Source organism: Falco punctatus, assembly GCF_963210335.1.
Source record: "Falco punctatus genome assembly, chromosome: 1".
Classification (NCBI taxonomy): domain Eukaryota; kingdom Metazoa; phylum Chordata; class Aves; order Falconiformes; family Falconidae; genus Falco; species Falco punctatus.
In genome coordinates, this window is record NC_137580.1 from 119341170 (window position 1) to 119356805 (window position 15636).

At 43.2% G+C, this 15636-nt stretch overlaps 1 protein-coding gene and 1 long non-coding RNA gene across 5 annotated transcripts in view; one reads left to right on the forward strand and one right to left on the reverse strand.

The window, feature by feature from the left end:
- Nucleotides 1-11529, forward strand: part of LOC308059573 — a 37916-nt gene extending 26387 nt beyond the window's left edge. The window contains exon 4 of the long non-coding RNA XR_013926321.1: nucleotides 1508-11529. This is a non-coding gene — a long non-coding RNA (uncharacterized lncRNA). The remainder of the gene's footprint in view (nucleotides 1-1507) is intronic.
- Nucleotides 11530-11662: 133 nt separating this feature from the next.
- The window catches only part of LLGL2 (LLGL scribble cell polarity complex component 2), a 38046-nt gene continuing 34072 nt past the window's right edge, over nucleotides 11663-15636 (reverse strand). For 3 of the 4 annotated variants that reach the window (XM_080376591.1, XM_080376589.1, XM_080376590.1), the window contains 6 exons: nucleotides 15285-15438; nucleotides 14653-14690; nucleotides 14112-14159; nucleotides 13528-13570; nucleotides 12740-12801; nucleotides 11663-12344 (listed from right to left, as the gene is read on the reverse strand). In XM_080376591.1, coding sequence (XP_080232717.1) covers nucleotides 12337-12344; nucleotides 12740-12801; nucleotides 13528-13570; nucleotides 14112-14159; nucleotides 14653-14690; nucleotides 15285-15438 — 353 coding nt within the window. In that variant the 3' untranslated portion in view covers nucleotides 11663-12336. The remainder of the gene's footprint in view (nucleotides 12345-12739; nucleotides 12802-13527; nucleotides 13571-14111; nucleotides 14160-14652; nucleotides 14691-15284; nucleotides 15439-15636) is intronic. The other variant, XM_080376592.1, reaches the window with a different exon arrangement.

Genomic DNA, 15636 nt, shown 5'->3' on the forward strand with positions numbered 1-15636 from the left:
TTTTATTTCAGGGAGCTAAGCATGGATATCTTAGCCTCTATTTTCTCCTTGCCAATATGAAGCACTTTGCTGACAACAGGAAAGTAGTTTCCAGCTCAGCACTGAAAAGACAACAAAACTGGCACCATTTTTGTCCTGTTAATGCCTAAATCTCAGCTCAAATCAAGCAGAATGACTAAACCTCCTTTCAACTTAAATTTCAAAATAAAGCCATACTCCCCTTCAAACAAAGCTTTTGCAGACAGGTTAAGGTGATTATGCCCACGCAACATTGCTGTCTAATTCAATGATGGTTTTCCCCTTCCTAGGTTTTTCTCAAGAAAGCATGTAACAAAGCAAATACAAATGCACAGAGTCTAGTCCGTACACGCAGCCTGCACATGCAGTCTCTCTCTGCGCTCATGAGGTTGCAAAGTGACGGTGTGGTTAGTGTACGATTTAACTACTCCAAGAATGATCCTGGTTCTTTCCTGGTGAAGTCCCCTTCTACCCACTCACCCCTCCCAGAAAGGCTTTCCCAGAGGAGCTGGAGACTAAGCAAATTAAACTCAGGTGTGGTCAACCAGAACAAGTGACCCTAACATAAAATGTGATGAGTGCTGTTAAGATATCAGATGCTTAGCAGCATTAGTTTGGGTGGGGTTTGTTTTCCTATCTCCTTCCAAGAACACCCTCACTGTTCTGTACTGTACTTCGAGGGCTCCTCCACTAAGAAACAAAGATAAAAACTAGGTGCTGAGCTGAAGAACTTAAGAAATATGCTTTACCTAAGCTTTCTGTCATTGGATGGTCCTCTTCTCTTAGCTCATAAGAATGAGCCTGTAGAGCAACAGCTTAGTTAACTATTTTGTCACATTCTTTCATTCATTATTTACAAACAACTCTCTATCCCTCTCTGCAGAGAAGAAAGATCTCTTTTGTAAAGCCCAGAATGTCAGCTGAATCATTAACTCCTTATCCAAGCTGGAAAAAAAACCCCGGAGCTCCTAGCTCTAAACTTCTAATGTGTGCATGGCAGGGAAGAGAAACTGCTCTGGAAAGTCTAACTCTTCACAGCTCCTGAGGAGGAAGTAGCTCTAAGAAACTTTATACCATTATTAGCTGGAGCATCTTCAAGGCTTTGTATACCCCAGGCAGAACTGGAGCCCTCTGCTTCTTTGATTTCTCTAATTTGACGTGAGTCTCAGACAGCATGATTGGGTCTTGCCTGAGGTTGATGGCCAAGATGAAGGTACTGAACTTGTTCACCTTCTTATCAGAGTACTGCCTGCTTTGAGCTACACTGAAGATGAGAAAGGTTAAATTGATTCTGTGCAAATATTCCCTCTCCACCTCAGACTCAATTCTGTCTGCCTCAGCACCTCTAACCTGAATTCTCTGCCCTGCCTAAACACTGCAGTTGTTTGTCTTTTAAAGTGCTTCTAGCAAGATGCTGGCGGTTTGTTCATATATTTTTAAGGGATGGGGAGGTAAGCACTAGGAAAGATGAAACATTTCCATGTTTCAGCTCCAGATCCCTAAGCAGACCGGATAGTGGAATTTGTGGCCCAGGACTGGGGTTCAATGCCTGCCTCAACCACTGATTTACCATGTAGTTTTGCCCAAGTCATCACTTCAGTAACAAGACAGATTCACTTCAGACAAGAGTATGAACACTGATGCAACTTGCCCTCATGCACAGCATCAATACTTGGTACACGTAACGACAATTAAGTCATCTTCGGAATTAAAATCTTGTTTACAGTTTCCCAGTTTTACTGCCCTTCTCTGCCCCTTTCTGTCTGGACACACAGGGTTGAGAAGGCAATACTGGGTGCCGTAAGGAGCTGGGAGTACATGGTCTTTGCCAGTTACGTGCTACCCAGGGATGCCAGTACCAAGGGGAATTTCCAGCTGGCCGGCTCCTCTGACTTAAAAGCCCTTTTACCTTCAAGTAACTGCTTTGACCAGGGAATCCAGCAGCAGATGGAAGGAACAGAAGACTACATTCCTTGAGGAAGTATAAGGCTCCCCAGTTTCCTAAAAATTCCTTCATTTATGCAACGTATCGGGTCCTTTCAGCCGCTATTATTTTAAAATGTTATTAAGAGTGATAATACATCAGATCCATCTTTTTACTGTGAATTCTTCTTAAGTCAACTGCATAAAAAAAGGAATTGGTGCTATGGCAGAAAAGAGAGATAAGAAGTTAACTAAATTAAAAAAAAAAAAAAGCCTAAATCACATGAATAAGAGAGTAGAAACTGGTCCTGATCTATCAGAGAAATGATACTGCATAAATTCACAACCACCTTGTTTGTTTGGTAGTAGTTCAGGTAAGGGGGCTGGTCAATGCTGTTCCTAACTACTTTTAAAATGAAACTTGATAAATTTATAAATAAGGTCTATTCTTGGTTTTATTCTACAGCAAGTAGAATTGACAATCCAGTCAGGACCCTGAAACTTATAAGGCTGTTATTAAAATATCTTCCTCTTTTTTGTGTTTTTCCCCCCACCTAGGTCTCATTGCATTAATATAAAATTCTGATCCTTCCATATCACGTGCTGTGTCATATAGACAGAAAACATTCTCCCTTGAGCCCGTACCCCAGGCTACTGAGAGAGAATTCCTGGCCTTTCACTACTTCAGACTGGTAATGCCTCTGCTCTTTTCTTCCAGCTATTCTAAGATGAGATAAAAGGTTTCCAAGGTCCTCTTCCCTAAGCAATAACCTGAGGAAGCTAAATAAAGTATTCATGATTGCAAGAAGAAACCAAAACAATTAAGTTACATAGGTTTGAAAACAGCCTCCTTGAATATTTCAGGAGCACTTTGTTGCCCAGTTGTCTGCCTTTCAATGAGGCTGGAAGATCCTGTTACGCTGGAAGCCAGCATCCCATGGCCTCTAACCAGAGGTCAGCCAGAATGGCAGCCCAACACACTGTACAGATGGTATTACACCCTACTGGAGTGACAGACTTTATCTGCGTCTGAGCTGAAAGACTCAGCACTATGCTAAGATACAGATCAGGCTTCTTCCTTTTAATCCCCTGACCTACCTCTGTAGTTGGTGTCTAAAAAGAGCAAACAGAAGATGCAAGGCCAGGCAAGCCTGTACTAACTTTAATCTTGCTGGTTTGGTAATCATAGCAGGTAACAACAGTGAATAACTGGTAGAGTAATGACAACAGCAGGAACTCTGGCATGATTAGAAACCAGCAAACAGGCCTACATGTCATTCTACTTGCATTGTCACTGCTGCTGTGTCCTGTGGTAGCTAGAGTGTAACTAAAGAGGATGTGATCTTGTGCTTCCATCATACTTCCTTTTCACTGACTACACTGAGGTGCCTCGGTGGCCTCAAATATGGAGCAGTCCTTGTTCCCATTCCCCTTTTCTGCATAGCTGGGAACCATGGGTTTGATACAGAACTCATTTGAGTCAGTGAAATCCCCTGGATCTGAACTGTTTTTCAAACCAATTATACATGAATTCAAGAGACTTTCCAACTGTGTGGCCTACAGCCCTGGTGTGTGGCTGCCCATGGGGCCTGTTCTCCCATGAGAAATGACTTCTCTGCAGAAAGCATCATAGCCCCTGAAGTATAAATCAAGGGATCAAAGTTGAAAGTTAGATTGTCCATACTGAAATGATTACAACCAGGTATTTGAAAATCCCCAGCAGATGCTAATGAGCTTTTAGAGATAAAGGTAGAAGGAATCATGCAGCTAGGGTGAGGTTTCCTGTTACAGCTAAACTGACTTTATGACTGCCATCTGAAATGGGCCTCTTCTTCCTTCCAGTGTCTTCCATATTTCTCAGTCATTTCCTTTGCACCACTTCTGGTGGTCATCTTGGTGTCATTTGACCTTACAGGTCAGCTGACCTAATGGTAAGCTTCCTCTTAAATGAATGGGCCCACTTGTTTGGAATTGCTCTTGCTGGTTATTCCTTTACTCCGGACCACAAGGTAAGATCATAAGGTATTGGTTCAGTTGACTGATTCAGCAAAATTTTAACATAGTTAAAAATAAAACTGAAAAGCACACATATTACTAGGAGAAAAAAGGGAGCAGGAACAAATGACACAGGAGGGCAGAACAGCTCTTAGCAGTGACATCACAGATGTGAAACTCTTTTAGGGCTCCTAAGATCCAAGAAGGAATCAAAACAAGAACACAAGGGGATTAGAGTACCTAGAAGAAGGTTTACATTTGAAACTTTGACAGATGCTCTGTCAAAAACAGATTACTCTATAGTGCAACAGAAACTGTAGTGTGATATTGGGCCACTCATCCTTTTTGTGCTCTGTTATATTGTCTTTACAGTTTTGCAAGCACAGGTACTCTTATTATGCTTTGCTACCAAAGATCTGGGACAAACTGGGAGCTGTTTGCCTAGCTAGGCATTAGAAGACACACTCAAAGACGCTTCTCAAGGGCATTGCCGCCAAAACTTTCCATTTATTTTATAGAATGGTGAACATATTCTTCCATTTAATATTAACAAGCCTGTTGGTATCTTGTGCTCCGTTCCACTGCAGATATTTAATTCCCTTAATCTTCTGTAGCTAGATCCCTATTCATTTTACGAGAGGTTTCATGTCTCCCTATGCACAGGAGATATCCTCATAAGTAATAAATACCTCTCAACAGATATCACTTTAACAAGGAAATGGTTTATAGAATTTGAGTCACTTTCATGCAGTGTACATTCTAATGGAAAGTTCCCTTTCTGTGCATAAGCAGTCCTAAGACAAGCACATCAGTGAGCAAGTCAACCTGCTGAACCAAGTCTGTTCAGTCTTACAAAACAAAGATCACAGCTACTACCTGCTGCTTCCCATCAAAGAAAATCTATCAGTGTTAATGGTACCTGCCTCCCATCTTATTAACTAATCGGGCACATGGAGCTCTGATACATTCATTTATGGCTGGGATGAGAGCTTACTGAGAAATCAGCATTTTTTCTTGTGCACTGAAAAAAAATTGCTAGATGAAGATCTTGCCCTCAAGGTTTTCTAATGGTTTAACAAACAAACATCTAAGTAACAGTTGAATGGGCACAGAGAACAGCAGGGAGGAATCTCTCTGCCTATGTGATGACATTAAACAGAGTAGAAACAGACTAGGAGTGGCTTCCATCCAGCTCAAGGTTACAGTCTTTGAAATGGCAATGCACTTCAAAGAGGTGACGTGATATCATTTCACTTTGAAGTTCTTATGTCCCACTTACCATAGTCAAAACAAGACTTTTTAAGGATGGACCCTGAATGCTGCACAGCAAAAGTCACAGTGCCTGAACTCTCAGACTGCTTTTAGTAAAGCCTTCTTTCTGTGATTTTGGAGCCCTTAGGACTGAGGCATTGCTAACTGCTGTAGAATCTTCAGCAAGTTAACTAGGTATCAAATTAAACCCGTTTTTTTTAAGGGTTAATTCTATAGTAGAAAGTATGCCTCGTGGGCTTGACAGAACAGAATTTCCTTGACGTGGATTTTTTTTTAAACCTCATTACTGTTTATTGGCATTCAGAATTTCTTCCTATAATCAAAGTACAGGCAAATATCATCAGGTCAGAACTGTGAGCAAATTGTCACAGTGATGTCTAGCTATGCATTCAATTCCCATTATATTATTGTTGTCAACATGACATGGTTCATTTCTAGTGAAGTTAAGTAATCATATATCTGTAACTTTATATTAGTGACTGTGACCTTGAAGAACTACCAGCTTGATAAGGGGAACATCCTACCCCAGAAGGTGCCAACAGCCAGTTAATTGCAACAAAGACAAGAAGTCATCAGGATGAGACTGTAACTAAGGGAAAGGTAAATGCAGCAGGGGGAGATCACAACTGAATTCAGTACTAAAATACTCACTCCCCGCCTCCCTCACACATGTGTGGTAAATTAAAAATACACTGTAACTTGAAATTGACGCTGTATACAGATGTATAGACCAACAGAAACCCACTGTGCAGAACTAAATACCTATAGTATCTTTTAGGGAGAGTTTGGAAAATACATATAGACTGTATAAATATTATTCTTGTTCTTTGGAGTTTTGGATTTGCTTTGTGAAATACCAACTAACCCCCAGCTTTGTGTTGTAATTAAGAAATACCTCAAGTCTGTGTCAATTGGCTCTTCCACACTGGGTGAACAAATCCACTTTTTTTAGACAACCGCAGTGACATCATCACAGGCCATCAAACCAATTAAGAGCTACCATACCACCTTTGGTCACAAGCCTACATTTCATCTCTGGTCTTATCTGTGTCAGAATAAAGATAGGAGGATGTATTTGTCTGTAGAATGATCACACCCTTTAAGAATACCTCTCCCAAATTCCAATCCTGTGATTAGCATGACAGACATTCTTCCAAATCCAATAATCTTCAGACTTTGCCATTTGGAATAAAGATCCCTCAGCAATAGCTTAAACCACTTTCAAATCAATTATACTGCCTAAGCTAGTGGGTTCTCCTAAAATAACACCAAGTCTTTACTTGAACCTGCCATATTCTCTGCTTCCTTGGAATCTTACCTCCATCAGGAATTGAGCTGTAACATCTGACTTTGGGGTTGTGTTCAGCAGCTCAGTGATGTCCTTGTGTAGCAGATTTCTTGTTTTGATTTTTGTTTGTTTGTTTGTTTTTAAGAGCTCAGCCTAGCAATGTGATAAAGCAAAGTTCCCTTTAAGGACAGAAAGCGTGAGCAGAATTCAAGCTTCATTTCTTGAAGTCCCTGCCCCAAGTAAAAGCAGAGAACAGAACATTGACTTTAAACAAATGAACAACATTCAGAGTCTCTTTAGGAATAAGCACATAATGTACGGACTCATTTGCCACAGGAGCATACAGGAAGACGAGATCCGTATCTTCTGAAGGGGAAGAGTCAGTGACAGGCTGGGCTCTGCCCATGGAGGTACAGGTCCTTCCTACCCAGGATGACTCCCTGACTGCTGTCAGCAAGTGTTCAGGACCACACATCTTAACGAGAGGCCCCTCACCAAAAGCCATTTTAAAATATAACCTAGCTCGAGACAAAAAAGCCATGCAACAAAGAGGTAGAAAGGAGCAGTCTCTACATATTTAGCTGGGGAAGAGGTGTGCAGCAGTAACAGCCACGCATCCAAGTATCTTTTTAGCTACTTTCCCCTCTACTGAAACAGGCCACAAGCGCAAGGAGCCTTTTAGCTCACCTGTCCCTGCTGTGCTCCCAGCAACCCTCCTCCTGCCATCCCCGCAGTTCAGTCGACATTGATAAAAAGCGCATCTTCAGGAGATGTGAAAGGAAAATAAGGAGTTTGTTTACACAGTGACTGCCAACACCAGGGCAGTCTCCTTTTCTGCTGGTGGTTTAAGAGATCACTTGTCTTGCCCATCTCCCACTTTTATCGCTTTGGAGCTTTCACAGCCCTGTTTTAGGCAGCAAAAGCAGAAGCTGCTGCAAAGGCAGTATAAGGAACAGCACCGCTGATCCTCTGCTGCCCAGCTTGAGGGTAAAGTATCAGGAAGGTGAAGCATTTTACACATCTATACCGTGCTCAGTAGGTATTCAAATGGTGGCAGCTGTGCTGGACTCACCCAGACGCTTCAGCATGTTTTTGGGGAAAAAAGGTGCCTCCTGGGACTGCCCTGGAGCCCTCGTTCCACCATTATCACAAGAGTTTTTAGTGGCGTACCCTCGAGAGAGGCGGCAGTGCCAGCCTGCACGCACGGGGAAGCTGCCCTGAGGGGACGGACGGCCGGCCCGGCGCGCGCTCCCCGACAGGAGCGGCCACGGCGGGCGGCGCCCTCTGCCGCCTCCGCCCGGCGGGAAAAAGGGCGGGAAAGAGCGGGGTGCGGCGCGCGGCGGCTTGAGGAGACGGCAGAGCCGCGGGGAGGGCGGGCAGCACTCGAGGCGTAGCGCGTTACCCGAGCGCCTCAGGGCTGTCAAGGCTCTGAGGCAAAGCAGCAGGAGAGGGCTGCGAACCTGCTGTGAGCAGGCAGGTTCAGCCCTCCCACACTGGGAACACAGAGGCCATAGTTACAGGAAGGATAAAAAGCAGCAAAGACTCACCTCTCTCAGGAGGCTGTGGAGCACCCAGAGAAGAAGGGAAGAAACTTGCACTTCTCTGCTGACACACAGCTGTGGCCTCAGCCCTCTTTCCCGACAGGTAAGCCTACGCAGTCTCACTGCTACAGACAGCCAGTCAGTGCAAAACGACCACTTGCACTGAGAAAAGCATTCACTTCACTTCCCATGTCATGGGGAAGACTAACTAAAGAGTAAACTAGTTAAGTGGAGAAAATAATCCCCTTTCCCAGCAATCATTTACTATTATCACTGTAGATCTTGCACCTGCCACCAGAGAAACCCAGGTCACCTCAGTCTACCCATCTCCACAGGCACAGTACGTATAAAAGGCCCTTCCTCAAACATAAACCATTACCCCAATGCGTTTGGTAAGGGGCTCTGCTCAAGAGGGACCATTTCTACCCAAGCAATAGATGGAACAAATTAATCAACAGTAGGATGAACTTGAGGGCTATCCCTGCTACTACAGCAGCCTTTTCACATAGGGTTTTGCTGGTCCTCTTAAGTTGTGCCTAATCTGGAAAAGTCATCAAACACCCCATCATCATAGTGTTGGAGGAAGAGGTCGATGTGCTGCGTGGAAATAGTCCAAGCACTCAGGGCTTGTGGCTGCTAGTAAAGGCATCGACTTTTCTGTGACCAAGGGCCTGTGGCAGGTATTGAAGGAATCTGTCCTCTCCACCTGGCTTACCTCAGGGAATCAGCTAGGGTTGCAACACAGCCTTAGCCTTTGCTTGAGAGAGATCACCAAGTCAAATAATGTGACTTAGCAAGGACTGTTGGGTGTTAGAAGAAAACTTCTACTAAAGTCTGTCTCATTCTTCAGCTGTGCCAATTTAACACCAGATCCCAGTCCTGCTCTCATTAAAGACATCCCAGTTCATGAGGCTACATAGGCAGCAACGTGCTTTGCAGGCTTAGGACTACAGTCCAGGCATGCGTTTATTCTAGCTGCAATAGATACAAACCATATTCTAAGAAACAGACCAATTAAGCTGTAAAAAAATTTCATTCTCTTGCTTAACAGACATGCCTCAGGCCTTATGACTAAGATGAAAAGTGCTTTTCCTTCCAACTATGTTCTTCTAATAGAATTGTTAGACAAATTCAGCAAATAGTCAGTTGCTAAACATCTGAGAAAAGCTTGCATTACTATTAAAAAGTTTTTTTTTTAAAAAAAAAAAAAAAAGAAGAAAAGAAAGAGCCCCAGGCAGAGCTTTTCTAGGACTAGAGAATTTTGGCACCAAATATGCAACCCTATAAAAGAGCTCACATTACAAGAAAGCATTTGACCTAAAACTCAGGCCACTATAAAACAGCGTCCCATATTAGGTACCTAAGATGTGTATTTAGATGTGGAAAATTTGGGCTGTTCTTTAGTTGTGATCCAAGACTCTCCCCTCTGCAGAGAAACAGGTCTGCAAGGGTTAGGGCACATGCTGCCAGCATGGCTATAAGAAAGGATTTTTTCAAGCACTGGCAGCCAGCATTAACAGCAGCTCAGCTCCTGCAGCAAAGGGGCACTTTGCAGTGCCAGATCCCAATGAGACTGCATAAAGAAGAAGAAGGGGAGAGCACTGCCAAAGCCTTACTAGCAAGAGTGTTAATAAGGGCCAATGAACCCTCACAGTTCTTGCAAGCATTAAGCATTAGCTCTTGGAGAGGAGACAGCAAGCTTCTATCGGGTCCCAGACAAGTTCAAGTGAAAAGCAGAGGTAGGCACAAAACTCAAGGAGACTGGCAGCAGCTGAATCCTCTGATCAGAAACAGGCCATTATTATTACTGTCAGCTGATGGGCAGACTAAGGGTAATGGCAAGGCTCAGAATGCAATCCCTGAAAGGGAGAGATGCAAAGGGATTTTTTTCCTATTACACTCAAAAGCTGCTTACAGACATTCACTGAAGGCTCCATCCTTCATGAACATCTCATCACTGATTTTACTTGTTAGTGGTTTTCTGACAGCACAAAAAATACACCCTAGTTCTGAAAATCACAAGCCTTTCCACCCTCTCGTGCTCATCTCAATATAATTCCGAGTTCCACAACACTCAAGTTCCAGTCTTGCCCTGCTTTTCCCCGTTGCTATATTTCCTGTATTTTAGGCATGGCAGCTCTAAAAGGATTCTTAATGCCTCTACTCACAACAATAAGCCAAGCAGCTTACTTCAGCGAATCCTTCATCTGTATATTTCAAAGCACTGCTAGGAAAAAAATTGCCACGTATCAGCAGCACACGTCCTAAACTACTCAATCCCATTAACAGTCCGGCTTGTGTTTCAGGAAAAATAACAAGAAGCCTGGATAAAGTTTGGGTTGTTTTTTTTAAATCTAAATTCACTTTAAGAATTATGATAGCATAACTCTCTCAGAGGACCGATTTGATTTTTCAAGTTATGTGGGTAAAAATGGGGAGAAGTTACAAATTGCTTCTGCCCTTTCCGAGCATGACTGCTTTGTCACTTACCCCAAGCCTGCCAGCAAATGGAATGCTCAGGAAAGGCATTAGAATCAGTCCATCTGTGAGGAGCAGAAAGAAGCAGCTGGGTGCACCAGGATGATGCACATGCACATGATAACACCAGCTCAGAAGCTGCTGATTAAACCGTAACTTCCTGTAAATTTGCAGCATCAGTGTCTGGCACAAGTAGTGGAAAACAGCAGGCCACCTTTCTGTTAGCCTCAATCCTGCAGCAATGGAAACAAGGAAATAATGAAATGAGTAGAAATATGGAAATGGAAACTAATTTGTCAGACCACGCTGAGTAGGAGAAAAGGCTTCCTAAAACCACATTAGCAATAAATTGGGTCTCAAAGGAGATGCTAATTCTTCTAGAAGGAAGGGGCCTGAAACACCACCTGAGCAACAGCAACTCTGCAACCATATTCTCCTGCAGAATAAGAAGTGTCATCCTAGTACCCCAGGAAAGAAAGGATCCCTCCACCTTGCTCAGGAAGATAAAGACAGAGCCTGAAACAAGAGATCTTTCAAGGGGAGGGTTCCAAAGCAGGCCAAGGATGACAGCTCAGCACCCAGTCTGGGAGGATTTAGCTCTTTTCTCACTGACTCTCATAGTGCAACAAGCAAGTTACAGGAAAGAAACTGGAGAATACCCTATTCTTTTTCTTCATTGGAAAAGAAGAAAGCAGTGTTATATCAGAGACAAATGAGTCAACATTTTAAAGAGTAATGAACTGCTCTACACAGAGTTTCACCAGTTTCAATTCAACATCTGTTGGCTGACTAGTACAGCAGTATTGCCAGATCAACCGTTTCTCCCTTCAGTGTGTTATCACCCAAGTTATTTCAGGACAAGCCAGCAGATGACCTTCTGGGGACTATAATCTAAACCAGTGCCCTTTCCTGGCAACACAACATATGGATTGCAGGTGAGTGATACAATCAGTTTGCTTGCCACATGCATCTTTTCCAAACCACCACCTTGCTTGCTTAACAAGGCCACTAAATCTCCGGGAGTGCTCTTTGCCTCTACAGCTCAGAGGGACAGCTCCACCTTCATCAAGGGGTCAGTGGGCATGAGTCTGTTGCCAATGTGAAAGAAGCTGCTGATGGAAAGAATAGACAGAAGAGCAGACAAGGATCACAAAAGGGAAATCAGAGTTTTATTTCCAAAAAAGAACAATGCAATGTTGAAACAAAAATCAAGTTCAATTAGTTTTCCTCTGATTTGAATGGCTACAAAAATAGATTCTACCCAAATCCATAGAGCCAGTTAACAGTACCATAAACAAACAAAACCCAAAATTATTCATTCAGATACCACATACAGCAGTCACAGGAATCTAGCATATATTATTTAATATTTTCTTTTAAAAAGTAAATTTCTAAAATGTTTCCGTTAAAACTGAAATACCCATAAGATTTTTAAAAAATTGTACAAAAAATAATTTTAAACCAGTTGGAGGTAACAGTGTGCGTTTATTAAAATCCTGCACCAAGGCAGCAACATTTATAATTTAAAACCCAGCCCAGTAGAAAAGAGAAATGTGCAAACATTTAAAAGTTAGATGTACTCAGAGGCTTGTGGTGCATCAGACCTGGCAATCCACTTCTGTCCTAATGCAAGGCGGGCTCCAAGAGGAGATGTCTCTAATGAGGCACTAAAAGGGGAGGCAGAGGCAGGCACGCATATGCATACAAGTTGCAGCTCACTAGCCTGCGGAAACAGCGGTGCCTTCTCCCCAGGGACGGTCTGCCCAATCAGTAGTGTTATGGCACTCAATCCAAAGCCGGAAACTCCTTGATGAATTCTGGTCAATCTGCTTTTGGATAAAAGAATGCAAAAGCCATTTTAGAAAACAGAAGTTGAAAGCTAATGAGAGTTAACGAGTCTATATACTCAACAGATTATTGCTATGAGCTCTGGCTACCTGTTCAGCCTGCTTTATGGTAAGATTGAGAGTTAGACAGAAGCCTGCAAAGGATTTTTAGCTCTTCCTTTAAAACTGATGCAGCATATTCACTCATGGGGCACATAAGGTGCTGAATAGTGCCAGTACACCACTCAGCCAACAGATTCCCATCCTGAAAATTCAGATCAGAATTCTGCACTATCACAAGCCATTTAAATAAGCTGAATTTTATACAGAAACTTCACTCTACTTCCTGCTTCCTTTGGCTCCTTCACTAGGCCTGAAATATCTTTAGCCTTACCTACCTCCTCCATTACTTAGTCCGTGTCCTAACGGACTTCTTGCCAAATTTCTTTCTGCATAGCTCCTGCAATGACACAAGAAAAGATTCATCATTGCAATGCAGTATCTTCCCATCCACTCCCAGCTGCTGACAGAAGACCAGGATTAGGTAGTGTCCAGAAGAAGTGCGCAGAGCAGAGCATGTCAGACAGTCACTTATCCTTACACACCAGCAGTTACCAATCCCACCAAGCTTCCTGCATCCGTTGCAAACAGTAGTCCTTTGTCTACACTTCCGTAGCCCCTGTCACCTGAACATCAGTATTCTAGGGAGACAAGATAAAGCCCCGCACCCATGGTGGTAGCTTAGCTCTAATGTATAGCCAGAATGGGAGCAGAGATACTGAACATGTCCAAGTGACAGTGTCAAGCCAGGATTACAACTCCAGAGTCCCATCCTCGACCAACTAAGCCCATGTGGCCTGCCCTTAGATCAGTATGGGTTGACACAAATAGAAACCTGTATGCGAATACTCAGAGTCTTGTTCCTTTGGGATGTGGGAATGTGATCTCTCCTGCTTTTCGGAGAGAAAGAGACAAAACATTATTCATAAAAAATGTCAAGGGACAACATGTGAAAGAGAACTTGCCTCTCTCTTACTATTGCCCTTTGGAAGTTTGTGGGGGACACACATGACCAGATTCCAGCACAAGGATCCCTGCCATCATGTTGGGCATCCCCCTGCTTTCAACTAGAAATGCCCTCCCTTGCCACCCCACCCATTAGGAACAGAAGTTAGTTGATACTCACCCTCTGCCTCCCTCCAGAGTACTCTGGATCTCCTTCAGGACTTCTGGAAAGCAGAGGGTTAAAGTAGTGAGCCAAACCAGTGGAGATCTGCTTGCAGGCAGCAGCCTAGCCACATTCCACCTCCCTGCTGAACAGCTTTTAAATTTGCCTCCCACAACACAGAGGTCAGACTTAAGAATATCATTGCCTCTTCAACAGTACCAGGCTTTTACTGAACAGGCTGGCATAAAGGACTGAAGCAGTCATTTGCCAGAGGAAATGTTGCCAGTCCCAGTGTACTAGAGCCCCAAAGGAACAGTCTGTTCCAGCTGTCATTTTACACAGGTCCCATTGGAAAGTAAAGATCCTTCTCTTATCACAGCAGTGAATGGAGCTATGTGGAACAACCCCTGCCTGAGGGCCTGACTATCTGTCCAACCCCTCACTTCTACCGATTCATGAAAGCCCAGTATTTCTACCAGTCTTGTGTAATTGCTGATCCCTTGGAACTGAGTACTGGAATCCACAAAATGCCCAGCAGCTTTCTTCTTTTCCCACCCAGAAAGGCACCTGCCCTGTCAGTAGGAAGACTTCATCTCACTCACTTTCGTCATTGAGTAAGGCATGTTCCATCAGCCTCCCAGACTTCCTTTCTAAAAAAAAAAAAAAAAAAAGCAGGAAAAAAGCTTTTACCTAACAATATTTTCCCCTTTTCATGAAATATGTGCAGTTTTGGAAACTCACAGAAGGACTGGATTTATCCCCTCACCCCCACTCCCCGTTAAGTACCTTTTGACTTTACCGAATGCTTCACAGCTAATCCTTAAAGCCTCTCATATACTGAACTGTATTTTCCAACAATATTAGTCTGGCTAACAGAAGATCTCATCTGTAATTTCAGACCTTCTCTTCCCACAGCCTCTTCCTTCCATCAGAAACTGTGTTGTATCCTTTCAAGGCAATCTTGCCACATGCAACTTACTTTAGAGCTAGCAACTACTGTGTCCAAGCAGGTCGCAACATTTCCCTCACGTCCCTCCTTACTTTCCCCTTTCTTAGGCAGAAAATACCAACTGTAGCAATAGGAAAGATGGTTCAGGTTTCCACATCACCATGCTACATTTAGCACAATTACTTTTTGCTTACCATCTTCTCCATAGTCACCCAAACTCCTTTCTGGTCCCCTAAAAAAGGAAAGGGGGCAGAAAACAATCACTGACTCTGAGGCACAGGGGTGCAGAGAATTCACCTATACTCTTGACAGCTAAAAGAAGCTCCAGTGCACACTAGCTAAAAGCTTGAGCAAGAATGCAGGAAGGGCTCATCACATGTTGGTGATGCAGAAGTCTACAGGCACCAGAGGACATTTCTAAACTTTTGGAATAAAATTCCTATAGGATGTCCATGAGAGTCAGATCTACTATTATTTGGTGATGTTCTGAGAGGAAGAACACTGGATTTCCCTTCACAGAGCGACAGTTCAGCCTTGTCAGTTAACACATGGCCCCTGAAGCATGCAAGAGTCAAGTGTCAGTCAGACACATCATTAGGGAACAAGTAAAGCAAGCTAGAGCTTACAGTTTGTGACTCTAGCTTAGGGATACCAATTCCAATGCTTCACTATTTTGTCCCACCAGCTGTACTGCAAGTAGGAAAACCAGAGAGAAGGTTACATTTCCTGATGCCAGTCCATCTAGGAATGTCAGTAAGAGTTTGAAGTCTTTTCTTTTTTATCACTACTTAACACACAGTCAATGTGCAAGAGTTTTACACTTTACCTGGATTTTCTTGCTGCATTCTCCATGCCAGATTTCTTGTGCACATGGTTGTTGCTTGTAACTTCTGGCATGTCCACAATGCACCGGGGCTCCACCAACCATTTGGTAGAAAGCGAAAACCTCTCAAACTCCGATGGAGAGATCAGATAGAAACCTACAGATAATTGGGAATTTACAAGCAATTCCCTCAAGCCCAAGAATACAGTTCCAGAACTAGAGGTGATCCAAAAAAGAACAGATCTAAGCATCCTTTATGTTTAGCAGAAAGGGTTTGCATTTCCTCCTATCTAAATGAGGAGGAATCACTGAGGAAAATATTACCCCAGTTTCCCAAGGATTGGTTAGCCTAGAG